General features: G+C 37.2%; 1 protein-coding gene across 1 annotated transcript in view; it reads left to right on the plus strand.

The window, feature by feature from the left end:
- The window catches only part of mtpap (mitochondrial poly(A) polymerase), a 44,744-nt gene that overhangs the window by 7,845 nt on the left and 15,555 nt on the right, over positions 1 to 21,344 (plus strand). Inside the window, exons 2-5 of the mRNA XM_073054751.1 lie at positions 772 to 944; positions 1,559 to 1,792; positions 6,059 to 6,283; positions 19,899 to 20,110. Of these exons, the coding sequence (XP_072910852.1) occupies positions 772 to 944; positions 1,559 to 1,792; positions 6,059 to 6,283; positions 19,899 to 20,110 (844 nt within the window). The remainder of the gene's footprint in view (positions 1 to 771; positions 945 to 1,558; positions 1,793 to 6,058; positions 6,284 to 19,898; positions 20,111 to 21,344) is intronic.

Here is a 21,344-nt window from a genome sequence, read left to right on the forward strand (position 1 = left end):
CACTAGCAGTTAAATGGTTTTAAATTTGAAAAAGAATGAATAAACTTTTTAAAGAACCAAATACAAAAACCAACTTGTGGCAGTGATTTATCTTGTGTGCTTAAGCTTTGTAAATATTTGTTACTTATCATTTAAAGATGTACTGTGGCATGAGCAAACATGTTCCCTTCTTAGTTCTCTCACTGTTATAGCTACAGAAGTGTAGCAGTTAGCATGACGCTATTATAGCTTGGGTCGTCAGAGTTTAGAATTGAATTCTGGTGTCCTCTGTAAGTATGTTTGTACATTCCTTCCTGTGTGCACGTGGGTTACCTCCTAAAGTCCAAGATGTGCTAGTTAATGGGTTAATTGGTCATTGGAAATTGGCCTGTGATTAGGCTAGGGTTAAAATCATTGGGTTGCTGGGCAGCAGGGCTCAGGCTGGATCAGTTTATTTTGTGCTGTATCTCTAAATAAATAGACCTGTTCAAAGAAAGGCCACCGGACTCTTAAACCTGCTGTACCTTTCCTTATTTTTAGACTTCATTACATGCAACTGGCTCTCAATTTCCTGAACTTTCAAAACATTTACTAATCTCCTGTGATTAGCCTCTATAACACTTTGATAGAGTTAAGAATACACAAAATTGACTAAGGGCTTTTGTAGTAATGCATTTGTGTACTGATTTTGCATTGTGCTATTTTCCTCATAAGTTAGCCACTTTGTTGAGAAATAATTGTTAATTGTATGCTTCATTTTATTTTAAGCACTACTTAACATTTTATTTTCAGATTTACCTGAGGGAACTGTTGCAAAGACATTCTCAGCACTGCAAGCAGCAAGGCATGAACAAGCAGAACGGACTATTTTGATTAGCTGTCCTCCCAATGTCACTGAAAAGAAATTCTACAAATACTTAGCAAGCTATGGAACGATCAATAAATACTTTTTCTATGAAACTTTCGTAAGTGCTGTAAACCAGAACCTAAAAATTGAGTTACAAACTATTATGAATTTAAGTAAAATTGGCCCCGGACACTACAGTTAGAAATGTTACTACAGGAAAGTAGTTTTGAAGTAAAAGACGGACATGATGCTATTGAATGACAAATAACAACAATGGGTGTAATGCCTTATTATTGCACTTAATTCTAATGCTAGTATGGTCTCAATAACTTCAATAGAGAGAAAATGTACAATAATGTAGTGCAGTATACTTCTATACCCTACTTTTGTAAAAGAAAACTATTTTGTGTGCATAATGCTTCTTGAAATTGTGTACTTTGTTCACTATATATTCAATTAATTATACGATTCAGCATAGCTTCATTTTAATAATAAAGATTTTTATTTTCAATGATTCAGCTGCATTCAGAACTATTTATGTCATGCTAAAATTAATGTTTAATGCATGCGACAACATGTTTAGTAACATACTTAAAGCAAATTCTTTGAAATGTTATACAACCTTTAGTAGGATGAGATTTGCATTACTATTTTAGTTTTGATGGTATACAAATTTATGTGATTAAGAACAATCACAGTTTATTTCTTACTTTTTTTCTTAATGTTCCACAGGGCATTTATGCACTTGTAGAGTTCTCTGATAAAGAAAGTATAGAAGCAATTCAACACTCTTCCACTATCCCAAGCCTCCAGCATGAATGTGCTATTCCATTCAAATCCAGATTTTTCAATTTGAGGAATAACCATCTTGGATCGCTGACTTCCACTCATCCTTCTCTACCACTGCTTAAACAATCCGTCATCCCTCTTAATGAACTCCGACAGAAACTCTCTGGGGCCAAGAGTGTAAGTTAGTAAATAATTTATTATTGTCATGTACTTTGTTTTGCTTGCTATCTATGCAGACCATTTCATTACATTAGTGAATTGTGGCATTATAAGCAAAAACCAATAACAATGCAAGATAAATTGTTACAGAGAAAGTGCAGGCAGAAAATAAGATGGAAGGTAGATTATGTGGAATCTGAGGTTAATCTTATTATACCAGAAGACCATTCCATAATATTACAACAGTGGGAAATTTGTGTTTCATTTATATTGAAATGGGAGTGAAACTTCATTAAGTACTTCACTTGTTCAATAATGTGATGGAATTCAATATCTCAGTCAGTGAAATTTATTTCAGAGTACATACATGTCACCACATACAACTCTGAGATTTGTTTTCTTTTTCTGCAGGCATACTTAGCAAATCTACAGAACAGTAACAGTAAACTAAATATCTGGAACTGTAAATAAATTGTGTAAATGCAGATACAAATAACAATAAATAATGAGCTTGAAATAACAGTGTAACAGAGTCCTTAAAGGAGTGTAACTATCCGCTTTTGTTCAAGAGTTGAGGGGTAGTATCTGTTCTTTAACTTGATGGTGCAAGTCCCGAGGCACCTGAACCTTCTCTACCTGATGGCAATAGCGAGAAAAGAGCATGGCCTGGTTGATGACGATCCTTGATGATGGATGCTGCTTTTCTATAACAAAGTTTCATGTAGATGTGCTGAATGGTTGGGAGGGTTTTGCCTGTGGTGTACTGGGCCAAATTCACCAACTTTTGTAGGATTTTCCATTCAAGGGCATTGGTGTTCCCTTACCAGGCCGTTATGTAACCAGTCAACACACTTTACACCACCCATCTTTAGAAGTCTGCCAAACTTCCGCAAGCTCCTGAGGAAGTAGAGGTGCTTACTTCGCAATAATAATTATATGATGGGTCCAGGATAGGTCCTCTGAGATAGTGACACCTGGGAATTTAAAGTTTCTGATCCTCTCCACCTCTAATCCTCCGATAATTACTGGCTTGTGGACTTCCGGTTTCCCTCTTCTGAAGTAGACAGTGATATGCTGTGATGTAGATGATAAATTTGAACTTGTTGCTTAGAAACCTCAATTTTCTTTAATTTTACACTTTAATCTCCTTTGTCCGGGGCACCTTCTGGTGATCTGGAGCTGCAGAGCTCAATGGAAAAGATTAAATATTCCTGTGTCAGCCTGATAGGGCTGAGAATCACAAATGCTTCCAAGGTCTATGTGATAAATAAAGATGTCTTAATGTGATTGAATAAACTATCACTGCTTAAAACCGATGGAAGCAACGCCAATTGTGGCCATACTTCTCACCAGATTCCACGTATGAAGCGTGGCCGCAGGTCAGGTATCAACTGCGTTTAAGGAAACGAGGTTTTATACTCCCAATACCGACTATCTTGCTAGTAAATGTACAGTCTCTAGTAAATAAAATTGAAAACCTCAGAGCTAGGGTGCTGTATCAGAGGGACATAAGGACCACTTAGGTCCTTTGTTTCACAGAATCCTGGCTAATCCCTTTCTTATCGGACGAAGCGATTCAATGGATGGGTTTATTACATGCTGTCAGGAAAGAGCTATCGAGTCTCAGAAGCAGAAGTGGAGGTGCATGCCTCATGATCAACTCCTCTTGGTGCAAGAATGTGACAGTGATGTCCCAATTCTGTTCACCAGACCTGGAATATCTCGTAATTAAGTGCTGTTCACTTTACCTGCCGCTGGAGATTTCTGTGATCATTTTGGTAGCGGTATATGTTCCACCTCAGGCCAATGTCAAACAGGCCTTAGATGATTTGAGCAATGGGATCACATGCCCAAAACGGCACACCCCGACAGCTTCGCCATCATTTTGGGGGATTTTAACCAGGCTAGCCTGAAAATAAAAATCACTAAATAATTACCATCAACAAATCACTTGTACCAGAGGAACCAACACACTGGACCACTGTTACACTAACATCAAGAATGCCTACTGTGCTATTCCACGTCCTCACTTTGGAAAGTCTGATCACTTGGCTGTACTTCTACTCCCTGAGAATAGGCAGAGACTGAAGACTGCAGCACCTGTAGTGAGGACTAAGAAGGTACGGACAAGGGAAGCTCAAGAGCACTTACAGGATTGCTTTGTTTTGGTGGACTGGACAGTATTCAAGGATTCACCTTTGCATCTGAGTGAGTATGCTGCAGTTGTTACCGACTTCATTAAAATCTGTATAGGTGAGTGTGCCTACAAAAACTTGCAGTACGTTCCCAAACCAAGAGCCAAAGCTGAACCAGGAGGTATGTTGTTTGCTGAGAGCTAGATCTGCGTCATCTAAATCTGCTGACCTAGGTCTGTTTAAGGAAACGAGGTATGATTTGTAGAGGCTATTTCAAGGGTGACATAGGATGCATATCAACTTTAGCAGGGTTTGCAAGACGTTACTTCCTACAAAGTGAAACCCAACAGCATGAATGGCAGCAATGTGTCACTACCAGATGACCTCAACGCCTTCTATACCCACTTTGAAAGGGAGAAAATAACTACAGCTGTGAGGATCCCTGTTGCACCCAGTAATCCTGTGATCGCTGACTTGGAGGCTGATATTAGGTTGTCTTTTAGGAGGGTGAACCCTTGCAAGGCGGCAGGCCCCAGTGGAGTACCTGGCAAGGCTCTGAAAATGTGTTAACCAACTGGCGAGTGTATTCAAGGACGTTTTCAACCTCTCACTGCTACGGTTGGAAGTTCCCTCCTGCTACAGAAAGGCAACAATTATACCAGTGCCTAAGAAGAGTAGTGTGACCTGCCTTAATAACTACCACACAGTAGCACTGACTTCTATGGTGATGAAATGCTTTGAGAGGTTGGAGTGGCTAGAATGAACTGCCTCAGTGAGAACCTGGAGCCACTGCAACTTGCCAATCGCCACAACAGATCTTCACGCAGTCTTAGATCACCTGGAGAATACAAACACCTATATCAGGATGCTGTTTGTTGACTATAGCTCAGCATTTAACACCACCATTCCCACAATGCTCATTGATATGTTACAGAACCTGGGCCTCTACCTTTCTCTGTAGTTGGCTCCTCAACTTCCTAACTGGAAGACCACAATCTGTGTGGATTGGTGATCGTGTCTCCTCCTCACTGACAGTTAACACTGGCACACCTCTGGGGTATGTGCTTAGCTCACTGCTCTGCTCACTCCATACCTATGACTGTGTGGCTAGGTATAGCTCAAATACCATGTACAAATTTGCTGATGATACAACCATTGTTGGTAAAATCTGAGATGGAGATCAGAGGGCGTACAGGAGCAAGATATGCCAACTAGTTCAGCAGCAACAAACTTGCTCTCAATTTCAGTAAGACGAAAGAACTGATAGTGGACTTCAGAAAGGGTAAGACAAGGGAACGTGAACCAATCCTCATAGAGGGATCAGAGAAAGTGAGCAATTTCACATTCCTGGGTGTCAAGATCTCTGAGGATCTAACCTGGTCCCAACATATCTATGCAGCTATAAAGAATGTAAGACAGTGACTATTATTTTATTTGGCATTTGAAGAGATTTGGTTTGTCAACTAAAACACTCAAACTTCTATAGATGTATCATGGAGAGCATTCTCCATGATTTAGATGATCATGGCTGCATCACTGTCTGATATGGTGGGGGGTGGTGTGTGGCTACTGCACAGGATCAAAAGAAAGTACAGGAAGTTGTAAAATTTGTCAGCTCCATCTTGGGTACTAGCTTCCATCATACCTAAGACACCTTCAAGGAGTGCTGCCTCAGGAAGACGACATCCGTAATTTAGGACCTCCATCACCCAGGCCTGTCCTCTTATTGTTACCATCAGGAAGGAGGTACAGATGCCTGAAGGCACACACTCAACGATTCAGGAACAGCTTCTTCCCCTCTGCCATACATGGACATTGAACCCATGTACACTATCTCACCTTTATTATTTCTGTTTTTGCACTATTTTTAATTAACTACTTAATATGCATATACGTATTAATAATTGGATTAGTAATGATGGAGTGTGAAGTTGATCTGGAGCTGTGATCCATGTTTTGTAAGAAAACAACCTGTGACATTTAGATTTGCCTTTCCACACCTGGATTGAGGAGTGTGCTTAGAACTTAAACACTTCAAATACAGGAAGAAGACAAGATCTTATGAGCCATACAAGTCTTTTAATTGGATATGTAAGGGGGTTTTACCTGAGGGCTGTAGATTTACTATTGTTGGGATTTTTTCTCTCAGATAGATGAACAATTGTACACTGTCCTCAACGAGAGTCAACTTACTGAAGAGAACATACGCCTTCGTTTCCTTGTTTGCTCCTTGCTGAAGGAAGTTTCATCAGCTTACTTTCCAGAATGTTCAATTAAACCATTTGGATCATCTGTGAATAACTTTGGCAAGATGGGCTGTGATCTGGACATGTTTTTGGATCTGGACAGCATTAGTGGAATAAATAACACCAAGGTAAAAAGTACTGTAATTCAATAGAGGGAATTGAATTTTCTTGTTTTTCAATCAAAATCATATTACATAAAGTCATTCTATTTATCAGTTTTTAGTTATATATTCAAGCAATTGAAACTGCTGATTTACAGTATTTCTCAATTGTAATGACTGCTTGATGGTGCCAAGCGGTATTGGGTTAGGAAGCAGAATGTTTAATGGGTGACAGACAATGAAGGTCACAGGGGAAGCAAACATGGAAATGGTATCAAGTCTGTATGTGGGTGATTCTTTAATTAGGGTAACCTTTCTCTGCTTGGGGTAGATAGACATTTTCCTGGATAAAAATGGCATTAGGGGATACGGTGAGCGAGCAGGTAAGTGGACATGAGGCTAGGTTTAGATCAGCCATGTGATCTCCTGGACCAGTTTTTGATAGCCTGGATGGGTCGGAGAGGAATTTTCCAGATATTTTCTCCTCAATTGGCAACTCGGTTTTTTTCCCCCGGGTGATCACATGGGTTTGGGCGGGATGAATAATAAAATAAAATGGGCAGCATGGTGCCCTGTTGGTTGGCACTGTTGCCTTGTGGGATTCGGTGAAAACTAGAGTTAAGATTGGATCAGCCATGATCTTGTTGAATGGCGGAGCAGGCTTGAGGGCCGATTGGCCTACTCCTGCTCCTATCTCTTATGTTCTTATGTAAGTACTGTAGTTTTAAAAGTTAAGTAAGAGTAACTCTTAAACTTTTTGTTTCAGTATGCTTCATAAATATTTTCTTAATTTTTAAATTGAGTTAAAAACTTGAATATGCCAGAGTTTCACTGTTTTGGGAACACAAAATACTCTGCAGATGCTGGGGTCAAGCAACATGCACAACACGCTGGAGGAACTCAGCAGGTCGGGCAGCATCTGTGGAAACGAATAGTTAACGTTTCGGGCTGAGATCCTTCGTCAGAACTGAAGAGGGATGGGGCAGGGGCCCTATAAAGAAGCTGGGGGGTGGGGAGGGTGGAAAAGAGAAGGCTGGTAGGTGCCAGGTGAAAAACCAGTAAGGGGAAAGCACTATGGGTAGTAGCAGAAGGCGGAACCATGAAGGAGGAATCCCTTCCCCCATCCCAGTTCCTCTCTGTCTCCTCCTCCAGCTGCCTATCACCTCCTTCATAGCTCTGCCACCTTCTACTACCTGTAGTGCTTTCCCTTACATTCCTTCTTCACCTTTCCTGTCTATCCCCTCCCCCACCCCTTGATCTTTCCCCTTACAGGTTTTTCACCTGACATCTACCAGCCTTCTCCTTTCCACCCTCCCCCCAGCTTCTTTATAGGGCACCTGCCCCCTCCCTCTTCAGTCCTGATGAAGGGTCTCAGCCCGAAATGTTGACTGTTCGTTTCCACAGATGCTGCCCGACCTGCTGAGTTCCTCCAGCGTGTTGTGCATGTTGCTTCCACTATTTTGGGCTTGTCTCCTACCCAGATTATGTAACTTTGTCTTCAAAGTAAACTAATGTTAGATTCATGAAACTTTTAGTTTGTGTTTTCTCATGTCAAATTCATGTGAGTTTTTTATGCAATTTGTACATTTTTTATGACAGAACTGCTACCCCCATGGTCAGCAGGAGACGCTCATGGAGTGAGCACTGTTTCAGATTCGCTCCATAACCTTTACTTTTTTTAACCTATGATCACCCTTATTTAACTTACTTTTACCTACACCAAAAGATTCTTGCTACTTTTTCAGACTTATCTTTAAGAGTTTATTGTGAATTTTTGAAGAAATGGCTCATAGATCTAAAGGGCGAGAAACTGGGAAAAATCCTAACGGAAACGGAAAAAAGCAGATTGATCCTAAACGTACTGAATTGACTTATGAAATGTTATTGGAGGTCTTAAATGAAAAATTTGAAGAACAGCGACAAATTTTTAAACCAGATATAAAGGCTTTTCAAGATAATATGGATAAGACGGATTCAGTAGTTAACCAGCAGCAAGTTCTAATCGCAACTCTGCAAGAAGACGCTCGGAAGCGAGATTTGATAATTGAAAAACTGGAGCAGAACCTACTTTCGGCGATTAAACAAGTGGAAACACTTAAAGCCAAGAGTGTCGACTTTGAAAATCGGTCCAGAAGACAGAACCTACGCATACTTGGTCTCCCGGAAGGTATTGAACAAGGGGACCCCTCGAAGTATTTTGCTCAACTTTTAAAGGATGCGTTCCCTTCTGTATTTCCAGACAGTCCTCCGTTACTCGATCGCGCTCACAGAATTATGTGTCGATCAACAAGTGCTTCAGCTAAACCACCGGTTGTAATTGTCCGATTTCACTATGTGCATGTTAAAGAGCAACTTATTCGTGTGGCTCGGCGTGTAGGGATGGTCAAATTTCAAGATCACAACTTCTGTTTAGTAGAAGATTTTAGTCCAGAAGTAATGAAGGCAAGGCTTCTTTTTAAACCTCTGATGTCTGAATGTTATGAGAAAAATCTAAAACCTGCGCTCTTATACCCTGCGAAGCTCAGAATATCCCCTCCGAATGCTCCACGGCAGGTCTTTTTTTCTACATGTGAAGTGAGAAGATTTCTGAATGAGAACTTCCCTACTGCTACGGATTCTCATTCTTAATAAATGAGTGATTTAGATCGTGCAAGATGGTTTTTATTTCCAAAACCAGATTTTGTTTTTGGCTATTGGTGTAGGTTTACTTTATATTTTATACTCTAGTTAAAGTTTTTTTTTGACTTACTAATCTTGTTATTTTACTTACTTCAACCACTGTACTTTATCTTTGGTTATTATTATTAATCCTTTGAAGGTGAATTTTTTTTACTAAGATGGCGGTTTCTACTCTAAAATATTTTTGGTTTTTTTTATTTCGCCATTTTTTTTTATCTCGTCTTCTTCCTATAATGCATCTCTTATCACAGTTTAAATTTTTTTTTGGTGTTTGGGTTTTTAACCCGATTTATAAGTTACTAGTGATTATATTCTTTTTGGTTTTTTTTACGATTAATTATATTAAGAAGTTTGGTTTTAGTATAGTGATTATTATTTCTTTAGAGTTTGGGTGGATCTTTTTTTTATCCTTTATATACGGAGTTGTCTTCTGCTGATATGGGGGTAGAGTTAGTTTCATTTTTCCTTTTTTCCAGCCTATCCCTGGCTGGGATGGTCTTTTTTCTTCTTGGGTGGGGGGTGAGAGGTCTTTTTCTAAATCTTATGGTTCTTATATTAGTTTTTTCATTTGGGCTGATTTTAAACTACAAAAATGCCCGCTATGTTGTCACTTCCGGGTCCGCCCCTTATTTTTGTTCCTCTTCCGGGTGCATGAGTTCATAATTTGGTTAACCCTTTATATACCAAAGGGTTGATTTCAGAAATATGGCTCAGACTATTAATTTTGTCTCTTGGAATACTAATGGCTTAAACCATCCAATTAAACGGAAAAAGATTTTCAAAGTATTCCAAAGACTTAATGCTCATATTGTTTTTGTACAAGAAACTCATGTGAGGAAAGAGGACAATTATCGCTTTTTTAGGTTTTGGAGGGGTCAACAGTATCATTCAAATTCGAATGCCAAAGTAAAGGGAGTTTCAATTTTTATTGACTCCTCTATTGCATTTGTCCAACATGATATCTTTTCGGATCCGAATGGTAGATTTTTGTTAATTACTGGCTTACTTTTTAACAAAAAGGTTGTTATGGTTAATGTTTATGCTCCAAATGTGGATTGTCCTGATTTTTTAAAGTCCTTATTTACTTCTTTACCTAATCTAAATGAATATAAGTTAATAATGGGCGGTGACTTTAATTGTTGTTTAAATCCTTTGATGGACAAATCTATATCTACTCAGATTTTACGTAATAAGTCGGCCACTTATATTAACTCTTTTTTGACTGATAATGGGATTTTTGATATTTGGAGATTTCGGCATTCTAAGGACAAAGAGTTTTCATTTTTCTCACATTTATCATTCCTACTCGAGAATTGATTATTTTTTTTATTGACTCTTGTTTTATTCCATCGGTAATTGGTTGTAATTATGATATAGCCATCTCTGACCATGCTCCATTAAAACTTTCTATTAAATTTACGGATACAGCTTTTAGTGCTAGACAATGGTGATTTGAAGGAACAGATCGATTTCTTCTTCTCAACTAATTCCACGGATGATATTTCTTGCGGAACACTTTGGGACACTTTTAAAGCATATATACGTGGACAGATTATCTCCTATTCTGTTGGTCTGAGAAAACGCATTAAGATGGAAGCTCTTTTATTGGTTGATAAAATTAAAGAGATTGACAAGAAATATTCAATTACTCCTAGCAAGGAGCTTTACAAACAAAGAGTTGAACTTCAAACGGAACATAGTTTATTACTTACATCTTCGATTGAAAATCAATTAATGAAAGCCAGATCTGATTTTTATATACATAGTGATAAATCGGGTAAACTGTTAGCTAGTCAATTGAAGAATGCTTTGGTTAAATGTCAAATTACTAAGATCGTCAGCAGAATGGGGATCTGACAGTTAACCATGATGAGATAAATAAATCATTTCAAGATTTTTATACCTCCCTGTATCATTCCGAATTCCCTAATGATCGTAATACCATGTGTGATTTTCTTGGGAAATTGAATTTTCCAAAATTATCATCAGATGATCTTTCAATATTAAAAACTCCTATTACGGATGCAGAAATTAAAGGGGTTATTTCCTCTATGAATTCTGGGAAAGCACCAGGTCCAGATGGGTATACAGTAGAATTTTTAAAATGTTTTTCCGCTACTCTTTCCCCTTGGTTATGCAGGGTTTTTGAAGAAGCAATTAGACTGGGCAATCTGCCACAATCTTTTTATAGAGCTTCCGTTTCTTTAATACTGAAGAAAGATAAAGACCCTACTGACTGTGAATCCTGTAGACCAATATCTTTATTGAATGATCTTTTCCAAGATCTTTTCCAAGCTACTGGCATCCAGGCTGGAGAAGGTATTACCCTAAATTATTTCGGAAGATCAAACCGGTTTTATTAAAAATCGCTATTTTTTCAATGTTAGGAGATTATTGAATATTGTTTATACTCCTTCACATAGCACTTCAGAATGTGTTACCGTAGATTCCGGACTACAGAGCGCACCTGATTAAAAGACGCTGGCTCTAATTTTAGAAATAAAATCAATTTTTTAATTGTAAAGGCCGCACCGGATTTTCGGCCGCAGGTGTCCCACGTTGTAATATGAGATATTTACACAGAAAGATATTACACGTGAGGATTTTTTTAACTTTTAATTAAATCCATATGGTAACAAAAACAAATACATATTGCAAATGCTTTTTTTCGAACCGTGCCCGTACGCGGCTACTTTTAAATATACGTTGCGTATACTTCTTTACTGAACAACATTCCAATATCTCCTAACGACTGGTAAAAAATATATATATTGCAGCCTACCAGGAAAAGTTATTGATCACCTTTAACTTAAAAGCAGCGTTCACTCAGATCCAAAGCCACTCGCGTAATGCGCTCCCTCCCTCCGTTCCGTTTCATCGCAAACCGGCATTTTCCCACAAGACACCGCGAAACCGGGTGTGACGTCATAGCATCCCGCGATGCAGTACAGAAAACAAATATAGTTAAAACTCTTCTAACTTTAACTAGAAAATGAATTACTAAGCGAAAATATTATAAACTAAGTAACTTCCATAAGGCAGCACAATGCTTCGAGTGTTTTCCATGTTGATGAGGGTGAGTACAAATGACTGATTTACAATAATTTAATTGTGAAAGTGCGCTTGATTTGTGAACTACTCATCAATTTTATTGGTCTACTGTTATGAGGCAAAATGTTTACGAGGCGGCATGAAAAAAAACCATGTATTAGCCGCTCTGGATTATAGGCCGCAAAGTTCAAAGCTGTTCAAAATGTGGGAAAAAAGTAGCGGCTTAAAATCCGGAATCTACGGTATTTCATTAGATGCGGAGAAAGCATTTGATAGAGTTGAATGGCCATACTTACTTTATGTGCTTGAGAAATTTAATTTTAGTCCGACATTCATTTCCTGGATTAAACTGATATATCATACTCCAGTAGCCTCGGTGCTTACTAACAATCTAAGATCTCCCTTTTTTCGTTTATTTCGGGGTACTTGACAAGGCTGTCCTCAGTCCATTATTATTTGATATTGCTTTAGAACCCTTGGCAATTGCTATCAGAGAATCACAGAACATTTTTGGCATTAATCGTGGGACAGATATACATAAGTTATTATATGCAGATGATTATTATTTATTTCTGATCCTGAGAAATCCATTCCTGCAGTTTTATCATTGTTGGTTCAATTTAGTGATTTTTCCGGGTATAAATTAAATCTTAATAAGAGTGAATTGTTTCCTTTAAATAGACAGGTTCCAATTTATGGAAATTTACCCTTTAAATTAGTTAATGACTCTTTTATTTACTTAGGGATTAAAATCACAAAAAACTATAAAGACTTATTTAAGGTTAATTTTTTACCCTTAATTGATCAAATTAAATGTTTGTTTACTAAATGGTCACCACCATCTTTATCTCTGATAGGTCGGATTAATGCTATTAAGATGGTTATTTTACCCAAGTTTTTATATATATTTCAAGCGGTACCAATTTTTATTCCAAAATCTTTTTTTGCTAATGTTGATTCAAAAATTTCCTCATATATATGGCAAAATAAAAATCCTAGGTTAGGCAAAATATATTTACAGAAGGCAAGGAAGGAAGGTGGATTGGCATTGCCTAATTTTAGATTTTATTATTGGGCAGTTAATATCTGATATTTGATATGTTGGTTAAAGGATTGGGATATATCTTTTAGCCCTCATTGGGTGAACTTGGAAATTAAATCTGTACAAGGATTTGCATTGGGTTCTATTTTAGGGACTTCTCTTCCCTTTGCTCTTTCTAAATTGCCGAAACGAATTGACAACCCGATAGTTAAACATACTTTACGTATATGGTTTCAATTTTGGAAATTTTTTGGGTTGACTCAGTTTGTTTTAAATATTCCTATTGTATCCAATTGCTTTTTTTTATCCTTCTATTATAGACCAAGCTTATTCAGCTTGGAAGACTAAAGGATTACTACGATTTTCCGATTTATTTTTGGATAATTGTTTTATGTCTTTTGAGCAATTATCTAATAAATATAATTTGCCTAGATCTCATTTTTTTAGATATTTACAGATTAGGAATTTCTTAAATACTGTACTTCCTACTTTTCCAAATTTTGTGTCTTCAGGTATTTTGGAGAATTTGTTTGAACTAAATCCTTTTCAGAAAGGGCTAATATCAAAACTTTACAATATAATTATGAAGATACGTTCAGAGCCCTTTTATAAGACTAAAAATGATTGGGAAAGAGAACTTAACCTTATTATCCCTATTGAGAATTGGGATAAAATTCTTCAATTAGTTAATACATCATCTATATGTGCTAAACATTCATTAATACAGTTTAAAGTTGTGCACAGGGCTCATATGTCCAAGGATAAATTGGCTCATTTTTATTCCTATATGAATCCTATTTGTGACAGATGTCATTCTGAGATAGCGTCTTTAACTCATATGTTTTGGTCGTGTCCGCTTTTGAAAAAATATTGGAAAGATATTTTTGATATTATTTCTGCGGTATTGAACATTGATTTACAACCTCATCCTATTACTGCAATTTTTGGTTTACCAATGATGGACTCACTCCATTTATCCTCTTCCGCTTGTTGAATGATTGCATTTCTTACATTAATGGCTAGAAGTTCTATTTAGTTGAATTGGAAAGAAATCAATCCTCCTACCGTATTTCATTGGTTTTCTCAGACTATGTTATGTTTAAATTTAGAAAAAATTAGAAGTGTTGTATTTGATACTTCTATTAAATTTGATAAGATATGGAGACCATTTATTCAATATTTTCATATGATGTAATACGATCCTGTTCCAAGCCTATTTGTTTTTCCAGTTTTGAATGTATATATGTTGAGAGGATCGGAGTTGACGACACTGATGATTTTCTATTGTTGTGAGATATTATAAACAGCCCTTTTTTTTCTATTTTTTCTTTTTCTCCTTTTTCTTGTTTTTTTCTCTATTAGTTATTAGATTATTAGATTAGTTTTTTGCATATTTTTTTTTCTTTTTTCTGTTTTTAAAAAAATATATTATGATATACCTAGGCTTGACTTGTTTATTTGTATATTGTATCGTTCATGATTTGGGAATACTCATTTATACTGTAATCATTGCTTATGTATTCTCATGTTTAGTCGGAAAGTGTATGTTTGTAATCCCATTATCTATGTATCATTTTATTTTGTTGATATTAATAACAATAATAAAAAGATTGAAAAAGAAAGAACTGCTACCCCAACACTTCTGCCATTACCACATGTAACACATTTTAGAGACCACTCAAGTTTTTTCAAATAACTGCTTATGTGGTTGCCATGGAAATGAGATGTGACAGGGGAGCATGTGGCTGTCATGGCAGAAGACTGACATTTTGATGTCCAGAAGTGTGAGCAATTTAAAGATATATACCTCCTGTTCTGAGAGTATGTTTATTACATGTTATCACCAAATGAGTTACTATTTGAGTGTTTTAACTGAGAAATAAATAACTTCACTCTATTTCTGTATACTTAAATTACACTTACAAGCTAGCTATCCAGTCGCGTTAGCAAGTGCGAGACTTAGCCAACTTTTTCTTTTTAAAAAAAAGACTATTCTCATTGCTATCTTATTACCATCACACAACTAGTTGTGATGGTAAACACACAGTGGTGGTACAGACAGATCAATTTTTTATCAGCTTTATTTCTATTAAAGTATAAAGCTGAACACCAGAATCCTCAAAAATGTAAGTGAAGAAACAAATACATCCAAATCCTAAGGAGGACATTGCTCTTCCACAACGTGATGCTCTCCGTACTTAAAAAAAAATGTACAGTCGGCCCTCCGTATCTGCAGGTTCCACATCCGTGGATCGAAAATATTTGAAAAAAAATTCCAGAAAGTTCCAAAAAGCAAAATGTGAATTTGCCGCGCGCTGAACACTATGCTGAATCCACGTGAATGAAGTGATGTGTAGGCATATCCTCCTGCCATTTCACAGATTCTCAATCTCTCTCCAGCACTCATCGTTTGAGCATTGTTCGCCCCGCGTCTCGTTCGTTCGCTACTTGTATTATGAGCGAGAGGACAGAGTTTAAGGCTAGTTTAAGAATGGCTGGCTAGCTATGTAAAGCGCTACAGCCTAAAGAACTTAAAGATCACGAGAGATTCGGCATCGGCTGATGCCGAGGCAGCATCAGCGTTCCCAGAAGAGCTACAATGGTTGCGTCTATACTGAACATGTACAGACTTTTTTCTTGTCATTATTCCCTAAACAATACAGTATAACAACTATTTACATAGCATTTATATTGTTTTAGGTATTATAAGTAATCTAGAGATGATTTAAAGTATACGGGAAGATGTGCATAGGTTATATGCAAATACTATGCCATTTTATATAAGGGACTTGAGCATCTATGGATTTTGGTATCCGCGGGGTATCCTGCAACCAATCCCTCGCGAATACCGAGGGACGACTGTATCAGCAATCTGGCATGAAAGACAGCAAATAGTGTCAAAGATTCTGGCTGTAAAAAGCAGAACAGCAAGTTGGATGCCCTGCCAAGATAATGTGTAAAACAGAAAAAGGCCTGCTGGTCTTAAGTTCTGCAGGAATTATGTCGGTGCATTTTGGAGAGTCACACAAACAAATCTCTCTCCACATAGAAGTGGCCTACACTGGCAATGGTGTAATCTCTGTTCATTTTCACAATCAACAAGGCACGATCTTGCAGCTGTATGGGCACATCTCTCTCATGTGCTTGCCTACTTGAAGGATTAGAACTCCTCTACAACCACCCTCCATGTCATAAGTGATGGCCCAACAACTCAGTACCACTCCACAAAGAATTACAACTTCCTATCCACTCTGCCATTTCAGTATGGATTCAGCAGTGTGACCTGGAACTTACTGGAAGCCAAGCATGGCAAAGGGCCAGCGGAGAGAATCGAGGCAGGAGTTCAATGGACTGCAGATGCTCTTGTTGCTCGAGGAACCGATCTCCCAAGTGGTGAAGTCCTCTTCAATGTTATGTCGAAGGAGCAATTGAAGGATATTTTGGAAAAGGATGATCCACCAAAACAACTGGAGAAAACTGATAACAAATGAGGGCATTTTTGTGCAAAGTGTAGGGATTGTACTCTTATGAGTACAATTTAGAACACCAGAGAGCTGCTGTTGGCATAGGAAAAGATGAAAATCCTACCAATATGAATTGGCAAATCTTTGTAGCTTGTTTCTTTGACATTGCAAGCAAGTACTGCAACTTTACTGCTGCCTGTAAAGATCTATACTAATATTTGTTGAAGTAATGGTTGAAAAATTAGAATCCTATATCCAATCATGTAGCAGCTCTTAGGTAGTATACTCGGTCACAATTGATTAAAGCAATACTGATCATTAAACCTGAAGAATAAAAATGTAACCGAATGTCCTTGGGAGAGCAAAATACTGATTTTGTTAGGTAGTATAATAGCAAAATTAATATTGTATGCTTTGATGTAAGACATTTTCATAATCTTGTAAGAGTGTAAAGTACAGTCATCCTTCCTTATCCGCGAGTTCCGCATGCGCGAATTCAACCAACCACAAATTGAGAAAACCCAGAAGTGCTCTTCCAGCACTTGTTCAAGCATGTACAGACTTTTTTTCTTGTCATTATTCCCTAAACAATGCAGTATAACTATTTTACATAGCAGTTACATTGTATTAGGTATTATAAGTAATCTAGAGATGATTTAAAGTATGCAGGAGGATGTGCGTGAGTTATCGTGGATCAAAAAAATTGGAAGTTCTCTTATTAAGTAAGTCGGAACAGATACATCCAGTATTATTTAGCATCAACCAAATGTTTGTCTTAGTATATAGTATATATTTTACCTTTCTATGCATATAAAACGCTTAAGAGCATATGTTTCAGCGCTGGGAGGATCCAAGACCCAGTAACTAAACCACTGCGTTGCTTAGTAATAATTGTAGCTGTCATCAGGGCAGGGTCTTTCTCACTTTATCCTTTAAAATTATTCCAATTCCGACTTAACCTAACACTTTTCCAATGACCGATGGCATTTCACCTCTTTCCGATTGCTTTATTATTTTCACTTTATTTTCAATCGTGATTGTGATTATTTTCTTGAACAGAAACACTGCGGATTCAGAGCTCCACCGCACTGAGACAGGTTAAATAAGGTCTGGGGTTCCGCTGGGTCCTAAGGTCCACCGCATTGAGACTGGTTGAATAAGGGACTTGAACATCCGCTTTTTTTGGTATCCGCGAGGGGTCCCGGAACCAATCCCTCACGAATAAGGAGGGTCGACTGTATTAGGACAAAATCCTTGAGTATTGGTTCAGAGTTTGAAAACTGCTTTTAATGTTATTTCATGAGTAAGGATGTCAGTTTTGTCTGCAAACAACTACTTTCCTAGAAAATTGAGTCTCTGCTATATTTACCTTAATTGCAATTACTGAAGTCTGAGCCACTATCTGCTTATCAGTGCAGAGGCGGAGTAGACAGCTAATCACAAAGTGGTTAGAAAACACTTGTTGCTGCAAGCTGTCCTTAATGATACATCAGAACCTTTCAGCTGACTTTAATGAATTCCCCTTGTAGTCTGTTGATGTTTAGGTTATATAGATTAATATTCTTTGTAAGTTTTGATTTTGAAGTAACTTACTGATGAAAATAGTCAATTTACCTTTCCTTAATAGATTATTAGACATAGGAGCAGAATATGCTATTCAGCCCATCATAAAACCTAGTATTTATTTCCCATTACCCTTTGATCTCAAAAGTAAAGGTTAGCTTCTCGATCAGCCACAGTGTTTGTGATGAAGGCATTTTCATAATTCCACTGGTGAGCCATTTCCAAGGTTTATAGCCAGTGATCAAAAGCTTCTCAACCAAGTGATTATAGCCAGAGCTGATCAAAATTAAAAGTGTTATTTCTAATATTACTTAGAAGAATATGAAAATCAATCACTGAAAAATATTTTAATAAGCAGGTTATTAGTCACTTATAAGTGTTGCTCATGGATTCTGCCATATGGCCTTCTTCACTTGCCTTCTATTTGTAAATAACATTGTAAATATAGATATATGCTTAAAGCCGTGTGCAGTATATCTTCTGATGTCTGAGAAGAGAATGACAAGAAATCAGTTGAAAGGGCAAATGATGATATAAAATGATCCCACCAGTGTCTGGGGTTCAACTTTATCAACACATTTGTAAAAGAAGTGCATCCTTGGTCTCTCAGAAATCCCTGAACAGACTTCAGGTATCTTAATTGACTTTCATTGTTTTTGTTTCTCTTCGTGTACTTTGTGGAGTTCAGACCCAAGGCACAAGAACCTAGTATCGAAATGTCTATCACTGGCTATAAACCTTGGAAATGGCTCACCAGTGGAATTATGAAAATGCCTTCATCACAAACACTGTGGCTGATCGAGGAGCTAACCTTTACTTTTGAGATCAAAGGGTAATGGGAAATAAATACTAGGCTTTATGCGAGGGGTGATTGATAAGTTTGTGGCCTAAAGTAGAAGGAGTTAATTTTAGAACACCTAGCACATTAATTTTTCAACATAGTCCCCTCCTACATTTACACACTTAGTCCAGCGGTCATGGAGCATACGGATCCCTTCTTTGTAGAAGTCGGTGTCTTTGACCTCCAGAAGTGGTCCACAGCAGGGGTGATTAATAAGTTTGTGGCGTAAGGTAGAAGGAGATGAGTTATTAACTTCAAACTTTCTGCATAATCACTCACAGAGTTGAACTGCACGTTGATGTAACAAGAGCTGTATAACTCAATCTCCTTCCACCTTAGGCCACAAACTTATCAATCACCCCTCATACAATGCTGCCGCCCTGAAAAAGTGAATAGGCTTAAAAATATTTCAGCTGAACAAGTATAATACTTTGCTATTTCCTGTAATTAACAGATCTTAGCATTTTTAAAAAGAATTCACTGGTGGAATTTGGTTCTTCTTTTGAAGATTCTAGCTATTCCCAGCTTTCCATTTCTTTGAACTTCATGTGTTTGACATCATGGAGATATCTAATGTCCATTGACTTCATTTGCAGTTACAGGCAACCCCCCCCCCACGTTATTGCCTTTGGATAACAAAAGTCCACCCTTACAGAATTTTCAAATAACTATCTAAGAATTATACGTGTGGAATAAAATTTGTTTTTGCTATAAATGTTAAAAGGTCGAAATGATGCATCATCATACATTGCACAATGTTTTAATTCCCTTGTTAAGTTGATGTTTTGTGATTTTTAAGGATGCCTAGGATGAATCAGAATTTGTAGATTCTAAGTGTTAATTACGATTAAGTTAATTGCTTACATTTATTTCCATTTATAGCATATATCAACTGCACCTACAATAACATGAGATCTGGTGTGCAATCAAAGGAGTCAAATGTCCTTGCACATCATTGGAAATTTGAAGAGCCATTTGCCAACTAGTTTCCTTCTTGTTTAGACAGGACATGCTTTCTCCATGGAGTACCAGACAAAAAGAGTGGCATCAGAGCGGGTGGCAACACAAAGCATCCTTTCTGTGATAGGGGAGTGCATTGATCAGTTTGCCCCGGGTTGTACAGGAATGCAGAAGATACTCAATGCTCGATGCCCATTGGTGCGATTTTCACATCAGCCTTCAGGATTTCAGTGTGACCTCACTGCCAATAATAGGTGAGAAATACCAAAGTTAAAGCATTTTTCTTTTACTTAATTTATCTGTATTACCTTTTGACTTTTTGAATGTTAATTTTTTGAGGTGACTACTCATGATAGGCATTGAAGACTGGTACTAAAGAGAGCCAATTGTTGCACCATTGTAGTTATTGTGATCGCTGCAAGTGAATCATAGGTCTCCTTTCTAAAAGCCATACTTGAAATTTAGAAATGAATTTGATTGATTCTGGAAATTTGGGAATTGAATTTGATTCTAAATACTTAAAGCTTAACTATGGTTTTGACCTTGGTTTAGTGACAGTATTCTTACTCCTGTGTCAGAGTTAAGCCACAGTTTCATCAGAAGTTCTCTGTTTTCTTGGGTGGGTGTAAGAAATGCCCTGAAAAGAAGCTGTGACAGCTTCTGATGCCGATGGATAGCAATCAACAAACGTAACTTTTCAGAGCAGTGTGTAATTATATATTTTTGCATTCCTGCACCTTACCCTAATTTTAAAAGCATTTAATTTTTCATGAAAAACACTAAGATTACCAGTTCATTTTTCTTTGAATTTTCAGAATTTGTAATTGTGGCAAAAATAATTTTTTTTTTGTGCTTCTGTTTATTTACTATTGTGCATTTCTTAGCAAACTTATGAAGAGGTGAGGCAAAGAGATTAGGAATTAAAATAGCTTTCTTTGTGAAGAGGACATTTTCCCATATATTCAAGGTCAAAGCTGTTTCCATATCTTGCATGTTTCAAGATTATTTGCACAGTAGTTGATTATCAACCTAGAGGAACAGATATTTAAAAGCTGCTCTCAACTGACACCTTTAAATCATGGAAGTTATCATTTGATTTTCTTTTGTCAGCCTCCTCACAATCATGTGCATTAGGTTTTCACCATTTCATTGTCAACTGTTAATTTGTCATAGGGTGTAGTAGAACAGCATTTCAAGTATGAGCTTAAAAATTAATTAGTTATGGGAACTGAACTCTACAGTTTAATTTGCTGTATATTTAAAAAGTTAATTGTTTTGAGTTGAGCTTTGAATTATTTGGAGCTCCTTTTGCTTTGACTTTTTAAAAAAAAAATCAATACCTGTTCAGGAAATACAATGGCATATATTAATTGCATTATCTGTAACTATATATAAACAAAACAGGTTGATATTGTTGGAAATCTGTAATAAAACAAAAAATGATGCAGATGATCAACAAGCCAGGTAGTGTCTATGGAGAAGGAAACA

This window comes from Hemitrygon akajei, chromosome 8 (assembly GCF_048418815.1).
Source record: "Hemitrygon akajei chromosome 8, sHemAka1.3, whole genome shotgun sequence".
NCBI classification, from domain to species: domain Eukaryota; kingdom Metazoa; phylum Chordata; class Chondrichthyes; order Myliobatiformes; family Dasyatidae; genus Hemitrygon; species Hemitrygon akajei.